General features: G+C 43.4%; 2 protein-coding genes across 9 annotated transcripts; both read left to right on the top strand.

The window, feature by feature from the left end:
• The first annotated feature begins 33 nt into the window (after nucleotides 1–33).
• Nucleotides 34–8,307, top strand: LOC131575657 (probable 2-ketogluconate reductase). 4 transcript variants are annotated; one of them, XM_058831408.1, is made up of 7 exons: nucleotides 34–150; nucleotides 1,707–1,948; nucleotides 4,018–4,402; nucleotides 5,626–5,797; nucleotides 6,558–6,736; nucleotides 7,471–7,567; nucleotides 7,958–8,307. In XM_058831408.1, the coding sequence occupies exons 2-7, from the start codon at nucleotides 1,754–1,756 to the stop codon at nucleotides 8,112–8,114; spliced, it is 1,185 nt and encodes a 394-aa protein (XP_058687391.1). In that variant the 5' UTR covers nucleotides 34–150; nucleotides 1,707–1,753; the 3' UTR covers nucleotides 8,115–8,307. The 4 variants fall into 4 exon arrangements, with proteins under 4 accessions (XP_058687391.1, XP_058687388.1, XP_058687387.1 ...); XM_058831405.1 differs by lacking the exons at nucleotides 34–150; nucleotides 1,707–1,948 and adding exons at nucleotides 159–349; nucleotides 945–1,396 and having other exon boundaries at nucleotides 6,561–6,736; XM_058831404.1 differs by lacking the exons at nucleotides 34–150; nucleotides 1,707–1,948 and adding exons at nucleotides 159–349; nucleotides 945–1,396.
• A 69-nt stretch (nucleotides 8,308–8,376) lies between these two features.
• Nucleotides 8,377–16,528, top strand: LOC131575660 (probable 2-ketogluconate reductase). 5 transcript variants are annotated; one of them, XM_058831416.1, is made up of 6 exons: nucleotides 8,377–8,399; nucleotides 10,593–10,977; nucleotides 12,417–12,588; nucleotides 14,841–15,019; nucleotides 15,227–15,323; nucleotides 16,161–16,528. In XM_058831416.1, exons 1-6 carry the CDS (start codon nucleotides 8,397–8,399, stop codon nucleotides 16,315–16,317), a joined length of 993 nt encoding a protein of 330 aa, XP_058687399.1. In that variant the 5' UTR covers nucleotides 8,377–8,396; the 3' UTR covers nucleotides 16,318–16,528. The 5 variants fall into 5 exon arrangements, with proteins under 5 accessions (XP_058687399.1, XP_058687396.1, XP_058687397.1 ...); XM_058831413.1 differs by lacking the exon at nucleotides 8,377–8,399 and adding an exon at nucleotides 10,142–10,222; XM_058831414.1 differs by lacking the exon at nucleotides 8,377–8,399 and adding an exon at nucleotides 10,149–10,204.
• The last annotated feature ends 558 nt before the right edge of the window (nucleotides 16,529–17,086 follow it).

The following is a 17,086-nucleotide window of genomic DNA, read 5'->3' as shown; positions in this document are numbered from 1 at the left end:
CGGCGCACTTCCGGTACGGCCCCGGGCGGGGCGGGGCGGGGCGGGACAGCCGCGATTCCCGACGGGAAGAGATCCCGCCGCCTGGGAAACCCCCACGGGAGGGCAGCGAGTGGTGCCGCTGGCCGGGGACAGCCGTGTCCCGCCTCGCAGGTGGGGTGTAGAGCCGCGCCGTGGGGATCGGCGATGCCGGCTAGCACGGGGAGGGTGAACCAGAGGTGATCAGAGCCCCGGACTCTCCGCTGCTGACCTCTCTGTGTTAGTACAGTCCCCGGAGCTCCATGGGATTTGGTCAAGGAGATACGCTCAGAGAAGCTGCGCATGCCGCATTCCTGGAAGAGTTCAAGGCCAGGTCGGACAGGGCTCTGAGCAACCTGCGATAGCGAAAGGTGTCCCTGCCCATGGCAGAGGGGCTGGGTCCAGGTGATCTTTAAGGTCCCTTCCAGCCCAACCATTCTGTGATTCTGTGCCATTAGATCTCCTGGTTGTGGAAGGTTTTTTCAGTCTATTCACCCGCAGCAATGACAATTTTCATGTCCCAGCGCCGCCCCTGCCGCGGCAGCTGCGCTGCCCAGCTGCTCCCAGAGTCGCACTGGGGTTCCGGGAGCTCTCCCATCGCTCTGGGGATCAAAATCTCTGGGAAAACGTTCCAGTGGAAATGGTCAGCAGCGAAACCAGCACCTTCCAGCACTGGGCTCCAGAATCGAGCCATTGGCATAGGCCATCCCAGACCAATCTGTTTCCTTAATTCCACAGTAGGCACTCATTTAAAAAGTTAGCTTGCCGCAGGCAGGGAGAAAAGCATCGTTTCCACTATAAAAATTCCACGCAAGCTGCAGCTTGGGCTGTGGGGAACAATACCAATTTGTGGCAAATAACTTTGCCCCACAATTGCTGAGCTCTCCAAAACCCATGCAGGTCCTCGTTCTGCTTTCTCGCCTATTTAGGACACCCGGCGGCGGGAGGAGGAGGAGGAGGAGGAGGAGGGAGAGCGGGGAAGGAGAGGCAGCCCGCTCTGACTGCAGGCAAGAGCAGAGGCAGCGAGGGCGGTGATCACCGTGCCGAAGCTTCCCTGGAGCCGGCGGTGGCCGGGCAGGGCAGGGTTAAGCGAGCGGGGCCGGGCCGGAGCGGGGCCGGGCCGGAGCGGGGCCGGGCCGGAGCGGGGCCGGGCCGGAGCGGGGCCGGGCCGGAGCGGGGCCGGGCCGGAGCGGGGCCGGGCCGGAGCGGGGCCGGGCCGGAGCGGGGCCGGGCCGGAGCGGGGCCGGGCCGGAGCGGGTGTGCCCAGCCCCGGGCAGCAGCCGGGAGCTCCCTGCAGCTTCCAGCCGCCGCGGGATCGAGCTCTGAAGGGCACGTCCCCAGAAAGACAGCAGCCCTGGTTAGCGATCTGGTTGTTGTTCAGGTAATTAGTCTTGTTCATCAGAGAAGTTTGTGGGAGGAATTGATCCTGTATAACGATCCTGTTAACTTTAAGTGAAAACTGAGCTAGGAAAAATTATGTAGGTTTATTTAAGTTTTCTTTGCAGTGCCAGGACCAGAACTCAGTACACGTACCTTATATCAATGATTTACGTATGATTATGACTGTCTGCCTACATGGAAGCATATAGCCTTATGTAAATACAAAAGGAGAAGAGACGACTTAGTAAAAAAGAAGGAACTTAGTGATACTGCAGATGATACCAAAACCAAAATTGTCATATCCTTGACAGGTGTTGCATTTAGCACACTGGACAAGACATCTGATAACTGAATAATTATGTTCAGGAGCAAAGCATTGAGTCTGTTGAAACTGATTCCCTTGATGTCTGGCCAGTCAAATTTGGCTTACAAATTTATTCATCCAGTTATTGCTTGTCATGGACATCGCTGTCACAGAAGTGTGATTTACAAACAGTGGTACAGGACACGCCCACATAGTGCTGGAAGACGAACAATAAGTGCTGGGACCAAGGTTGGTATCTGGAGAGCCCCCTTCCTTCTCTGAGGTTCCTTTAAGTGTTTTTAGTTTCCTGCTATCAATGTGACTTTTTAAGATTGTACCTGGGACGAGCAGAAAACCAGTTGTTGGACCAATGCTGCAGGAGATGAATGGGTCCTGTGTGCACCAAACACGGCTGGAATGGTGGCAGTCTCAACATGCCCACACTCATTAAAAGATCCATCAACATGCCACTAGCCTGTTTCTAGTGCACCAGCTGGTTTGTTTACAGCTAGAGGCTTGCTCCTGGGTCACCTTTCTGCTTGTGAAGTGTAGGAAGTGCTTCCAAAGTGAAAGCAAGTCTGTCTCTGCCCACCATGTGTGGTGTATTGTAATGGGGTAGGAGGTGGTGATGAAAGTAAATGGAATGATACAGTGCTGCCTCACTGTCGTCTGCCAGTCACTTGATCATTCTGGTGCCCAGTTTTCCCTGCTTAACAGCATTAGGTTTAGCTGCCATCCAGGATTGCCATGAAGCTGGACAATGCCATCACAATATGACATCAACTCCTCTTTTATTCTATGCATCGTTCATTCTGAAACACAAATCTAGTTTATCCTCGTAATGTTGAGTGATACTCTTTAGAAATGCAGACACCTTTGCTTTCTTTGGGAAATTTGCACAGTTTTGACAACCACATGGGGCTGACAACTTCAGCTGGCAAAAAAAAGATGAGAGGTATATAAAAACACGGTCTTCCTTTGCAATTTGGTTGCACAGTTCATCTCATTGCTTTGTTTGCTGCTTCTGAGAACCAGATAGTATTATCAGAGACATTGTGGTGAACTGCAGACCTGTCCTAGCATGGAGGCCCCTTCAAGCCCATGTACAGCTGCAGACTGAAACTGAGGCAGAAGTGCACATCAAGGCCAGGATAAAACAGCAGTACTGGTGCTGAGATTATAACCATTTAATAGACATGTTTGGGATAAGTCTGAGTTTGCTCAGAACAAGAGTAAATATGGTTGACAAAAACTTCCAATCTACATGGACACCCTTTAGTCACAGGTTAGAGTTCTGATTACTCACAGAAGGCTTTTGTGAGAGGAGTGAAGCAGCAGGACACTCTGGCCTGCACTGTGTTCCAGAATAAATCAGCTTACTGCTGTGGAAAGTTGTTCTGATTCAGGTAGCACAACATCAGGTTCCCTAGACTCAATTCTAGGACATAGAATGGGATGGAGACTAAAAGTCAGTGGAGAACAGCAAAAAGAATTGTAGGAAATTAGGCACAGCTATTGTTAAGGTATTCAGGAAATTTTCAACTACCATTTTTGCCAATAGGAACTCGTAATTAGGTGTTTGGTTGTGTGTGGAGCCCCTATCTTATTGCAGAGTGCACTTGCAGGAGTGCTGTAGAGAGGTCTGGGCTCAAAACTCTCAGGGGAGAGGAAAGTTCTCACGTGAAGGGCTGTTATCAGTGGTATCACCTGTAGTGGTCTTCCTCACTGGTTCAGCATATAGGCATGGGTGGGCTAAATTTTGCATGGGTTAAGTTCAGGCACAGATGTGAACATTTAAAACACTGAAAGCAAGCAGTCTAACAACTATCCAAGGATGGCCCTTCATCGTGCAAATTTGTTAGACCTAAACCATCCCTGACAGATGTTTGTCAGACCCACCTGGGCCTCGGTGCCACCCTGCATTGCCTGTGGCTTCACCAACCATAACCAACAGGCAAGAAATTTAAGTAAATTTCTAGCAGCCTCTGTTTCATAGTTCTGCTTATAGAAAGGCATTGGTGAGTAAGCTACCAGAAAAGTTACTAGTTTTGTATGAAGTCATACTGATTCAGGATTAAAATCAAACTCTTTGAGAAGAACAGCTTCTTTTGTGGTAATGGATTTGGATGTAAGAGTATGGCTATTCTTTGGTGTTATAGTCTAAATCAGCACTTGGTAAAAGTACTTGGAAGTTGTCTGACATACTACACTAGTACCGAGTGACTGTGATAGGAATGATAACTTTTAAAGGAACATCATGTCTCGTTTCAGAGTGTTTTCCTAAACAAAGGAACATTTCTTCTATTCCCCTGTTGCAGGTCATGGCGCAAGGAGAGTTGCCGGGTGTTTTGATTCTGGATATAGGAGGAACTCATGGCGTGCTAGAAGACCTTGCAGCACTTCTGAAGAAACACTTTCACCTTATCACCATGAAGGAATTTCTTGGAAACAAAGAAGAAATGAGCAAAAAAATCCAATCTGTTTTTGTGTTTGAGTGCAGGCCAACTATTGACCGTGAGCTTCTAGAAAGCCTGCCTAATTTAAAAGTAATTGGAAACTCTGGGGTTGGAGTGGATCACTTAGACTTGAAAATGATCTCAAGCTTTGGTGTAAAAGTGACCAACACCCCAAACGCCGTGGCAGACCCAACAGCAGACATAGGAATGGCCTTGATGCTGGCCTCTGCCAGAAGACTAGTGGAAGGTAATGCTTTAAAATTTCTTGGTCCTAGCTACTTCTTTGGCATACCTCACTTTTGCTGTGATAGAGATGGTCTTTCTGAATCAATACTTGGGATGCTTTTTCAGAGGCCTTAACTTTCAGAGGCATCTACTTCTCCTATGTCTCACTTCTATTTTGAGCAACAGTGACAAGAGTAAGGCTTTTGTCTAAATTATGCACTTGAAAGTCTTGTGATATCCTGTTTGGAATAATGTCTGGGGCTTAATTCTTCTCTGGTTGTTCACTGGGTAGGTTGTTTGTAGCTGTAAAAGCTGAATACGTAGTGTATCCAAACTGAGTGTCACCACTTTCCATCTCCCCTCGAAGGAAGCATTAGGAGCTACAAAAAGATATAAAGCTTTAGTGGCCACATCTCCAACTCCAGAGCCATAATTAGTATAAATTCTTCTTTTTCCTGCCTCTGTGGTGCGTTTGTCTAAACCAATGGGTTGCATTTCCTGAAGAGCATCAGCATTATTTTTGAAATAGAAGATAATCCTTTTGACAAAGCTGTTATAAGTTGTATCACCAGCATTAGTTTGTGTCCCTAAAAGCAGGTTCTTTCCCCACTCCCTTGCTATGCAGTGCCCTTCTGGGGAAGGAGGTGTCAGTAGAGACTTTCACAAGAAGCCACCTCTGTCTTCAGGTACTCATGGTCTTCTTGTCACTGCTGCTCCACCCCTGAGAATGAAATAACATCTCTTTCCCCATGATGTTTTCTCACTATTGCATCTTTTTGAACCTCATGTTCGTAGTATAAAAGCTCACAGAGATCCCTGGCTGAGCTGGAATTTGAAACCATCCCTATTCAAGCAGTGAGGCTGCTTTGGGTTGTGATCCAGGAGAGAAATGGAGAAATTTACCCCCACTAAAAACAAAAGTGAAGTCAATGCTTGCAGGGTGGTTTCAAAGAAGCTGGTTTTGAAATTCCAAGAAAACACACCAGCTGTGGAAGAGTTAGTTCCCCAGGGAGTCATTCCTTCCAGCACAGTACCCACCCCCCCATTATCCTAGTATCCCACTGTGTTACTGGTTTCAGACCTAGGTGCAGGAATTGGCACCATCCAGGCCCTTATGTAAACTGGTCAAAATCAACAAAGGTTTGTAAGGGGTGCTCCAGAGCCCCTGTGCTGTATAAACCTTTTCTTTCCCCCAGGCCTACGTCTATGGTTGATTTGTACCATTCAACATCTATTTACACACAGGCTGCCAGATTGCCGTGTCTCCAGACACAAAGTATTTTGCTGTTGACTGGCTGGGAGTAGAAGTAAGCAGAGCGACACTTGGGATCATTGGGATGGGCAGCATTGGATACAAAGTGGCTCAGAGAGCCAGAGCCTTCAACATGAGGATCCTGTACCATAACAGAAACCGGAGGTAAAAACATCTGGTTTCTGTATTTAATTGTCCAGGGGGCAGTGATGGAAGCCACAGCTTTCCTCTGTCCCCAACCTTCCTATGCACTTGTGAAAGTTGTAAGCAGTGTGATAAACACCATTCTGCCACCACTTCCTCACTTTGGCTCCTTCCTGTTTCCCCTGCACTTGCCCTGCCCTGGTTACCCGCTGTCAGTTTGAAACAAGGACAGTGTAAGCATTCGGGAGATGTTGTCCAAGCAAGCCAGGTCTTGTGCCCTTGGGGCACAGACTCTTCTTCAGTCTTCTGGCAGCATCCCTGTTCCTCCAGCCAGCCTCATCAGCCTAGCCAGATCACTCATCACACTGGCACCAATGACAAAGGTCTTAATTTCTCATGGATTTGTAGTTCCCTTTCTTTCACACTTCATTTCTTTTCAACCACAAGTCCTAACTGGCATGTCAGGCAAGGAAAGGCTCCACATGAATTGGCATAGACACAGGAGAAAAGAGCAGGGTCTGGCTGTATCTCCAGCCGCCTAACCTCATATTGCCTGTGTGCTTTGCTTTCACACATACATCACTCCTTCAGTGTCCCACCACTTCTGTAGCCCACATCCTTTCTGCATTCGTTCCACCATCTGTGCCTATCAATGGCTTATCCTTTACATTGGTCTCAAACCTCCCAGTTTCTGTGCTTTCTGGAGCTCTCCTAGGGCTGACTGATTGTTAAACTCAGAAATAGTTGTGTCAATTCAGGGATGTGTGCATTTTTCCTTCAGAAGAAAGGAGGAGGAAGAGGCTGTTGGTGCTCACTACTGTGCAAAGATGGAAGACCTGCTGCAGCAATCTGACTTCGTTATGTTGGTTGTGAACCTGACTCCTGAGACTCACAAACTGATTGGGAGAAAGGAACTGGGGCTGATGAAACCCACAGCTACTCTTATAAACATCAGCCGAGGTAGGAGGTTCTGAAATCACTCTTTGTGGCTCCACACTTAAAATTGTATTTTGTCTGATTGTGTTGACATTCACCTCTCCAAGCTCAGTCTGTGATATCCCTCTGTTATTTGAGTCATGAAGTAGCTGGCAGTCTACTAATGGGTGGCTTATGTGGATCATATGCTATGTCTTCAAAGGTCCTGTGGAAATTAGGGATGCTCAGCAGATGGTTGGTTCTCTCTAGCCTTATTCTAGAGACAGTGGGTTTTAGTGAAAATAACTGAAAGGTTTATCATCAGCAAGGGAGAACAGGGTACAAGGGAAAACATTAAGCAGTATTTGGAACAGCAGTGTAGAAAGGAAGACTCACATGGGATGGCCGATTGGTTGGCACTGAACAAGCATATGAGAGAGATTATCGTTTCAGTAAACAAAGCAGAGATAAAAGAGTGGAAAGTCTGCAGAGATTAAATGATTTGTCTATAGTAACACAGGAAGTGTCAACATGAGGAAAATACTGTAACTGGTCTCATCGCAGGAAAAACGTTATGCAGTGGACCCTAATCACCCTGTAATTAAAGATTAATAAAATCTTTGGTTTGTTTGGTTAATGATTATTAAAAAGACATTCTATTTTCTAACAAGATGATGATCCTCTAGTTTTTCTCACTTGACCCTGGAGACCTTCTACCCCTCATGGGTAAAAATGTGTTCATTAACTCATCAGGATATCAAGATTTCATTTCAATGCAGGTGCAGTTATTGATCAAGATGCATTGGTAGAAGCTCTCCGGAATAAGGTTATTAGGGCTGCAGCTCTGGATGTGACATACCCTGAGCCTCTGCCAAGGTAAAGAAACTAGTTTCCCATTCTGTTAATCTGAAATGTTTTAAGCTGTGTTCAAAGTGTGCTCATAGTTTTGATCTCCACAGGGAGAATCATTGTGTAAGGGCAAAACCTCAGCCTGTCTTGCACAATCGTAAATAAACAACAAGTTATTCCCCTTTCCCACCTCTGTCAGTTCTTTGCCAGCCTGACTCATGAGCCAGGCAATGAGAGAGATGGATGGAGGGGAAGAAGAAACGTGTAAGCAAGTGTCCCAGAGCTTTGTGCTCGTTCTGTGCTTTGGTCTGAACATGCTGTTTCTGTTTCCTGAGGTTCAGTTCTTCACAACTAGCATGGGATGGCAGCAGAGTAAGTGCCCTGTGTAATAGATTCTGTTCTTTCTGTTTCTTCCAGAGATCATCCTTTATTAAATTTGAATAATGTCATCATAACCCCACACATTGGAACTGCAACAGTCCAAGCCATCCATATGATGGCAGAAGAGGCAATAGCAAACATACTGGCTGTTCTCAATGACCAACCCATTCCAAGTGAAGTGTTTCCCAAATGATGAGTGCCAAATGATGCCACTGAAGCTCCTGTGTAAGGGAGGGCACTATTTCTTACCACTTTTAAGCTAAAAAAAATAAAGCAACCTGTTCCTGCACTGCTCATCATGATGCTGCAAAACTGTCAGACTTGATTTGTTCTGTTGCATACAATTCCAAAAAATAAAGTGAAATTAATAAAAGAGATTTGTTTGAAGATTTTAACTGAGCAGTTATGCATTTTGATCTCTTCAGTCTATTTCAGTGAATACCAATGTTCTGTTCCCATTTCTTCTTGCTACATAATGGTAAGCACGTGCACCAGGCAGTTTGTGTAACACTTTCAAATCTGTTGAAGATGAATGAGCATTGATTCCCTGCAGAAATTTGACTGTATCCTTGTCAAGTTTCTCATGGGTCTTGGGTCCTCCAAGAGAAAAGAGCAGTAGTTGGTTGTAAAGTTGTTTATTGCATGAATACATCAGTCTCGAAGGCGAAGAGTTCAGAGTATTAAAGTCCATGCTAAAAGCTTTCCGGCAGAGTCTCAATGTTCCAAGCAGCAGCAGCAGCAGCAGCACCTTCTTTCCTTCTTCTTCATTCTTCTTTCTGTTGTTCTCTCTTCACCCCAATACAGGGGGGTTTTATTCATAAATCATCCAATCAGCTAAAAATGCGATTCTAAAACATTCTTCCTACACCAATTTGAGTTTAATTCTAATGTGAGAAAGTAGTGTCAGTTCTTACCCAAAATCTACGTATATATTTTTATCTGTTTTTGCAAATGATTCTATCTGTTCTATCTAGAATGCAATCAATATTTTGCTATGTTTTCATTACGTCTGGAGCTAAGTTAATTTTGTAAAAGGTAACACTACTGAACTTTAAACTAGGCTTTAGGGCATTACTGGGCATTTACTAGGTAACGCAGTATCTTAAGGCACTTAAGGCATATTTCTATTTACTTAAAACTAAAACACTCCTACTTAATGTCTGTGAGTTAATATATTTTAGTTTCTCTAAAGGCTCAAATTCAATCCCTGAATTCCTTTCTCTCTCTGAGGGACTCAGAGATGCTTCTATTCCATGCATTCCAGCATTTCCTGAAACACTTTTCAGGCAATATTCCAATGTTATATTTTTATATGAAAACACTGAAGAAATGTTCTTTAAAGTGGTTATAGACCTAAGGTTTTCTAATTTAAGAAGAGCCTGCTTCATCTATATGTTAAAGCAAAGCCAGTAGTTGAAAAAGTGTCTATTTTTCATGAGGGCATCCTTTGAAAACCAAAGTAAATTCCAAGAGATTTAGCTCCTCTATGCAGACAAAAAAATGCTTTTATCTTGACTGGCCATGAAAGAAAGGTAGAATTACCATTGAAATCACATGGGTAAAGGCATAACCTAAAGTAAAATTAGTGCTCAGTCCTGACTTGCAGCCCAGGGCCAAGCTTTTTTTACATTCTCTTTCCTATTAGCAATCAACAAATTCAGAAAATTCAGTAAAGTGGTTGTCACCTCCATAAAGTCAGGACAACTTTCCATTATTTTGCAACATGGTCAGGCTCCCTGAAGGGATGGCAACGTGAAGTTCTAGCACAGGAGGCATAGACAGGCCAAGAGTTAGACATTCCATTGGAAAGAGTGAAATAATACTAACATGGCGACGGAATTGCTGCAGGATTGCTATTCCAACATCTTCAGCCCCTGAACACTCTCCCCACAGCTCTTCCCAAAATTGCTATGGAAAATCAAAGGTAGCTATAAATAGTCTGTGAAAAACCAAAATAACTGTCAATTTACAGACTTTCTTGGGACCAAAACCAGATGGTCAGGGATTCTGGAAAAAAAACCAAACCAAACAATTCAGAGTGCATACATCCTTCTTGGAAAACACTTGCCTAAGCATATATTATTTTGTTATTTTGGTAATTTAAGATTGGCTCAGGAAAAAGCTCTGCAGTCACTGGGGTCTCTTCGGGACAGGTGGCTGCAAAAACCTATGCAACGAAGCATTTAAAAATTAACCTGATAATTCAAAGTTCATGATGAAGCTGTGCAATTTATTTTCATGACATAGATTTGGTCCAACATTTTTCTAAACTATTTAGACGGGGTACTTTGTGATTTCAGGGTAGCAAAGGAGATTTATTGCACTATTTACTGCAGACTGCTGATGGTCTGAAACTAAGTAATTAATGAGAAGTGTTGTGTTTTGAGCATGGTAGCAGTAATATGAAATCTTAGATCATTAGGACAGAACTTGTTCAAACTGATTACATGAATACCTCTGTGTGTGTGTGTGTGGGCACCTGTGTGTATAATTGGTAGCATATTTAAAAGAGCTGCTTGCTTGTCTTGGTTTTCTTATCTTCCTATGTGGTTTATAGGACCTCTTGACATAAATGTCATTAAACAGGACATGGCAGTGATTATTCTTTATAATGTCTGGAAATAATAATATGTCTTTCTTCTGATACTTTGTGTCTTTCTTCTTTGTACAGATCATGGAAGGAGGAGAGCTGCCTTGGCTTTTGGTAAATGAAATTGGTGGCATACGTGGGATACTGCATAGCCATGTGCCATTCCTGAAGAAGCATTTCCACCTCATCACCATGAAGGAATTTCTTGAAAACAGAAAGGATGTAGGTAAAAAGGTCCAAGCAATCTATTTGTGGTGGCACAAACCAGTCATCGACAAAGAGCTCCTCCAGAGCCTGCCAAACTTGAAAGTGATTGCGAATTCGGGAGTGGGGATGGATCACCTGGATCTGAAGCTTGTAGCTAGCTTTGGTGTGAAGATGGCTAATGCTCCACGTGCTGTTTCCAGCAGCACAGCAGATACTGGGATGGCTTTGCTGCTAGCATCTGCTAGAAGACTAGTGGAAGGTAACATCTCAGTTCTTTTGTGGCTTCTAAAGATCATACAAGATTTACCTGCCATTAATCTGACTTTTCTTAGAGTTACCTGTAGTGCACATGGTTTTACATAAAATGTGAAAATGTAAGTATGTTGGCTTGGCAAACAGAATAATAGGTATTTTCATATATTTTATGTATAATAGGTGTGCTTAAATGATTACTTTATACACAGACATACATAGCACATATTTCAACCAGGTATAAATAAAATGTGACAGCGTTATAGTGCTATGACAAAAAGTGGGGGATGCCAAAGATGAGATGATCACTGAAGTCAAAGGCTGGCAGAAGAAATTAGTGTGGGAGGCAACAGTGGGGCAGAGCAAGGTCACATAGAATGATGGAAGATCCTGAGTTGGAAGGGACCATCACAGCTGATAGAGGCATGGGCATATTCTTGGAGACTGAAATGGACTGGTGCGGAATTGGGGCATTTGAGGGGCATTAGAGAGTAATGAAGCAGCCTACTCCAGTTTTTGTTAATAGCATCCTTTCTAGTTTCATCAACAATTTTTTATTGCTATTTTGCCAAATAGACCTACCCTTGGCTTGGTTAGAATGCCTCCTTCTTCAGGAAAAAAATCCATCAGATTTATCCTTTTATATTTACCTGACTTTGGCTTGCTATCTTTACCACAGCATTCATAGAAATTCTAAGGAGATTTGTGTCCCTCAAAGTCTGTTTCTACCTCACAAAAGGGAGATAGATTAAAAGGAAGATTATTCTTGTTCCCATCTACTTAAACTATACCTGGTGGCATTTCTGATAGCTCTGTCCAGACATGACTGAGTTTTTTCCTGAGTATTTTTTGTATCCTTCCACAATATCCTGCTTGTGTTTTAGAAAAGCTGGCAGTATCAGAAGACTGAAATATCGAAAGGCTGTCACCTTGCTAGCAGTGCTGATGCTGTATACAACTGTATTTTATGTGTTGTAGAACTATCCAGAATTGTGTAGGTTTCACCGGTAATTACAGAAATTAACAAGTTGAGATTTTTAAAGAAGTCACACTTTTCTTCCCAAGGAGAGTGGCAGATGTGAACAGGAAACCAAATATCTGGTGTTGTTCTCCACGTGACATCTTCAAACTCTGTATTGTTATTGGCAATAATAATTTTCATTGTTGATGAGGAACAGGGCAATATTTTCATGAGTCTAAAGCAGTAAAAAAATTTTTTGAGAGACAATATCAAAAGGCTTTTTGTAGTATGGTGAGAATAAATTGGAATATTGTTTATAAATGTAACAGGGAAAGATTAACATTATGGAGTTACCTAGGACATTACAAAATCATGTGCTTGTAACCATTAGAAGTGTGCCATAGCAGCACAAGTCCAGACTCTTTTGCCTTGTTCCTCCGTATTGCACCCCATTCATTTCTCATATTTATGTGTTTTTCTTACAGTCCATCACATTTCCATTTCTCCAAGTGTGGAGTACTGTGAAGCTGATATTCTGGGAGTTAAAGTTACTGGAGCTACTCTGGGGATCGTTGGCATGGGCAGCATTGGGTATAAGATTGCTCTGAGAGCCAAAGCATTTGAAATGAACATTTTGTACCACAACAGGACACGGAGGTAAAGATATGTCTTCACCCTAATTGCAGCAGAAACTCTTCCAGATAGTCAGTATTTCCTTTTCAAGGAATTATGTTAGAAATATAGCAAGAAATGAAGGAATAGGGCCAAGATTAAAACAAAAGAAAAAAAAGAACGGTTGCCTGAAATCAGTCCAGTAAACAGTCACTCAGTGATTAAACATTTGGAAATTTAATTTTGGTTTTATATTAGAAATTTAAAGGTTTCCTGCAGAGAAATCGAAATCAAGCTTATACTTTTTTATTCTTATCACATTGTACTATAGTGACAACATAACTCTATTTGTTGTTCATTTTTTTCCCCATATTTTGAATTTCAGGAGGGATATTTTTGAAACAGTGGCTGGAAACTAGGAAGCATATACTTGGCACAATATGATTGAGAGCTGTTCTTAAGAAAACTTTGTTTCTTCTCAAGCCAATAGGAATTTTAGCAAGTATTTTACTGCATTTTAACCCTTTATTTCTAGCCCCTCCTAACTTGTGTAATTGGGAATCTGAACTTTGTTAGACATTCAGCACAGGGGCTCTTCAGTTTAAAGCGAGCAAGACCCCCATGAACAACTCAAGGCCTTTGCAATCAGGCAAGGTGCAGATAATGAGCAGAACAAATATTTACTGCTATAAACTGTGACCTACCCTGAGAGAACTTTACTCCTCGGTGACTGAATGGAGAAGCTGCCGTCCTAGGATGTGGCTTTCAGGGATTTTCCCCATAAGCAGACTGCAGGAGGAGGGTCATTGCTTTAGCTAGCCTTAGGCAAATCACAAGGGTGAATGAGGCCAGGAATTTTTAGCCATGCTTGGAATTCCTGTTTCTTTGGAAAAACAGCTGAGCAAACTCAGATTTAAAAGCAAATACTCCTTAAGATCTCTCAGAATTTCTTCACAAACCACAAAAAAAAAAAATTTAAAATACACAAATCCCTTTATTTTTTTAATGTGTATCATTCTTGACTCCCTCTGTTTAATATTTTTCAGTCTTTAAAGTAATATTTATTTAAGAGTGCTGTGATGAATGATCAATGCACAGTGCAACAAAAATTAAAAGCCTAAATCACATTTATACTTCACTTGTGTGCTGAATCAAGATGCACTCTGCATGCTGCAAAACCAACTGCAGTTCCAGTCTGTTCTTTTCCCACTTATTCTCTAGTTGTTGACCTGAAAAAAAAGCAGTGACGTGCATTTGTTAGGAGAGACATGGCTCAAAGTTTAATTGAAGTTATTTTCTTAGTGTGACCTCTTTATTTCTAGATTAGGGAGGAGATAACTTAAAGCTCTTCTCTTGCAACCAGAAGATTGTACACATGCTCCCCTATCATTGCTTCTTTATTTCCCAAAGTTCAGACAGCTAAATTTACAAAGAATGTGAGAAATGGCAAGCATTCTTCTCACTGTAAAAAGCTGAAACTAAAAATCTCTCTACTCTGGTAACTTTTTTGCTGATCACTTTATTCTATGAAACAGAATGGGGCAGCCAGGAGCCTGGTAAAGAGCTTGCTGATTTCACTCATTAAAAAAAAATGACAGGCTTACTGGGAGTGCCAGCTGTATGAGGACCACTGCCATGCCCAGAGCTTGCATGGGTGAGTTCTGGTGAATTCCACTCCTCTGGTTTGAGCAGTGACTGCATCCTTTGAGGTGCACAGGGGATCCTGGAGAATGGATTGTGTGCTGCCATCCGCTTCAGTGCTCAGCCTTATTTCATTTGCAGACTTCATAGAAGTCCTTGGGACCCTGCCACATAGGACTTGCAATGACTCATACAGACACAGCTCCCATATAACAGGGAAAAAAATGGTTTTATTCTTACAACTTCAGTATTTATAGGTTCTTGGCAATGACCAGGGATTGGATAGTTAGGTTACCACCTTTCCAATCACACTGGTTGTGCGAGACATCCATCACAAGACGTGTATCAGAAAGAATGTATACATATCTATGTTTACAGTCACTGTCCTGGGAAAGCTTTTAGAAACTATGTCAACAAGATCGAAAAACTGAGTTTTCAGGGTGACAGGACCCTGCACTGGAGTGGCTGAGAAGCAGGCATGCAATCTATCCTGTGCTGTAGGTCTTGACGCTTTCCAGAAGGATCTAAACACCAAGTTGAGAGTAAATTCACCTTTGTTTGCTATAGAGATGTGATAATCATATATTTTAGTTTATATACTGGTGATGTCATTGAAGAAAGTGTTTCCATGACTGAAATGCTTTTTTCCCCACTAGGAAAGTGCAAGAGGAGCAAGCTGTCGGTGCCACTTACTGCAAAAAGATAGACAGCTTGCTCCAGCAGGCAGACTTTGTGATGCTGGTGGTGAGCCTGACACCTCAGACACACAAGCTGATCGGGAAAAGAGAGCTGGAGCTGATGAAACCCACAGCTACCCTTATTAACATCAGCCGAGGTACCATCCAGATCCATAGGCTGGCCTCACAGCGTGGTCCAGCTCCTGCTGTGTTCCCCGCAGCACCGTGCGCATCCCGCACAGCTGGGGCACATGTCGAGGATGATCGGGCATGGCGGGAATTCCTCCCTCTCCCCTTCCCTTCTCTCTGCGCTCTCTGCTCTTCACCTGCCAGGTGCGCTCAGAGACGCTCTTACTCCACACCAGGTGCGGTAGTTGACCAAGAGGCGCTGGTGACAGCTCTGCAGACTGGTGTTATAGGGGCCGCGGCTCTGGATGTCACCTCCCCAGAACCACTGCCCAGGTTGCCATCTCTGCTTCTTTCTCGGGAAGGATGGGCGAGCCCTGCTGAGGCCAGAGGCGTTCCTACAGCAGGCAGGAAGCTGGTCCCCCTGCCCTTGGCATGAGTTTGGATAAAAGTGCCATGAATACGAATGGGGTGCAGCCCAGATGTTGGGGCTGATAACAGACCCAAGGGAAGCCTGGGAGCCAGGAAACAGCAGGGGGCAGGGAAAGCATTAAACCCAGTTCTTAGAATCACCCTGTGAAGCTGCAGCAGTGCTTCACTTGCAAATCGCTTTGTTAGAAAACGCAGTTTGCCGGCTTTAATGGGTGGAAGCTGCTTGAGGTCTAAGACCTGCTGCATAGCCCGGAGATGTCCTTCCCCACAGGCTTCTTTCCACAATACAAGGCTGAAGTACTGCAAACCTCTTGGGCCCAGAGGCTGCTTAGCTTCTCTAAAAAGCCCACTCTACCAGGATGGTGCCTTTTGGAGTTAACTGTGCTGGCTGCATTTTGGATTGTGGGGAGTTTGGTCTTCTTGTGCCCGTGTGCAAATAACTACAGCTCGGAGTGTTGTGTAGGATGAGTGTGTCAGAAGGGCTTAATCCTCTCTTCTGACATAGTTCAAATTGCTGCCTCATGGCAGAAGTGTGTTTCTGGAGATAAGAGCTGCTATGAAGTTTTTGCGTGTCCTATTCCAGTCCAAAATTACTTCAATATAGGTGGTCAGGTTTTCTGGATCCAAGTGAGACTTGTAAAGTTGTATCAAATTAACTTTAAATACAGTGCAAAAGCTAAAGTAAGACTCCTCTTTATTTAGATGAACAACGATAGTTAACTCTTTTTTCTCTTCTTCCAGAGATCATCCATTGTTAAAATTAGAGAACGTCATTATAACACCTCACCTCGGCATTAAAACAGACAAGGCCACCTACATGATAACAGAAGAAGCAGTTGAAAACATCCTAGCAGCCCTGAATGGTCTCCCCCTACCCAGTGAAGTGCTCCCTAGCTGATGTGTGAAAGGATTTCACACCTCTTTTTATTCTTCTCTTTCTCTTTTTATTATTATCTTTCCCCTCCACATCAGCTCTAAAGATGCTTTTAAATACAAGAATGTCCATACACTTCACTAAAGCTTGGAAGGAAAGAGTTTGCCATCCTCTCAGTTGTGTTTATATACTTTCTGTTGTACAAGTCCAAAAGACAAATAAACCAACACAAAAAGTGGCAGTGTTATGCCTTTTGTTACATAACTGACTTATGAATAGTGTGATTATTTATCAGTAAAATTTATAGCAAAGTTGCCATTAAGTGCAGTCAGGATTTTGCCTGGAGCCTTATGCATCTTTACAGAGCCTTTGTCTTGCAGATGGTTGTCACAGGTGCTTGACAAAATACTTACTCCCATCATTTTAATGTATGATGATGTTACCAACTCTTGCAGCTCCAGGAAACAAGACATTGCAGCTTTACTGGCACTGCAAATTGGCTGTCAAGAATTTCAAGACTGCCCCAGGGACCTCCCTGCTCTCTGAGGTACGGGTACCCAGTGTACCATTCATTGTCACTTGTAAAACCTTGAAAAAATAAGTTAAATTTATTCTAAAATAAAAGGCTAAGCAATAAATTACAGAGCTGAAAACCAAGGTTACTATACAATAAAACAGAAAAGAGAAAAAAAATACCTTTTCTTAGATCAATATCCTAAAACAGCAAAAACCACACAAGGCTTTTGCACATGCAAACATTTCTCAAGGGGTGAAGAAGCAAACAAAATCCGAT

Source organism: Poecile atricapillus, chromosome 2 (genome assembly GCF_030490865.1).
Source record: "Poecile atricapillus isolate bPoeAtr1 chromosome 2, bPoeAtr1.hap1, whole genome shotgun sequence".
NCBI lineage: Eukaryota > Metazoa > Chordata > Aves > Passeriformes > Paridae > Poecile > Poecile atricapillus.
Note: the sequence above shows the minus strand (reverse complement) of the source record. Positions and strands in the feature narration are given on the sequence as shown.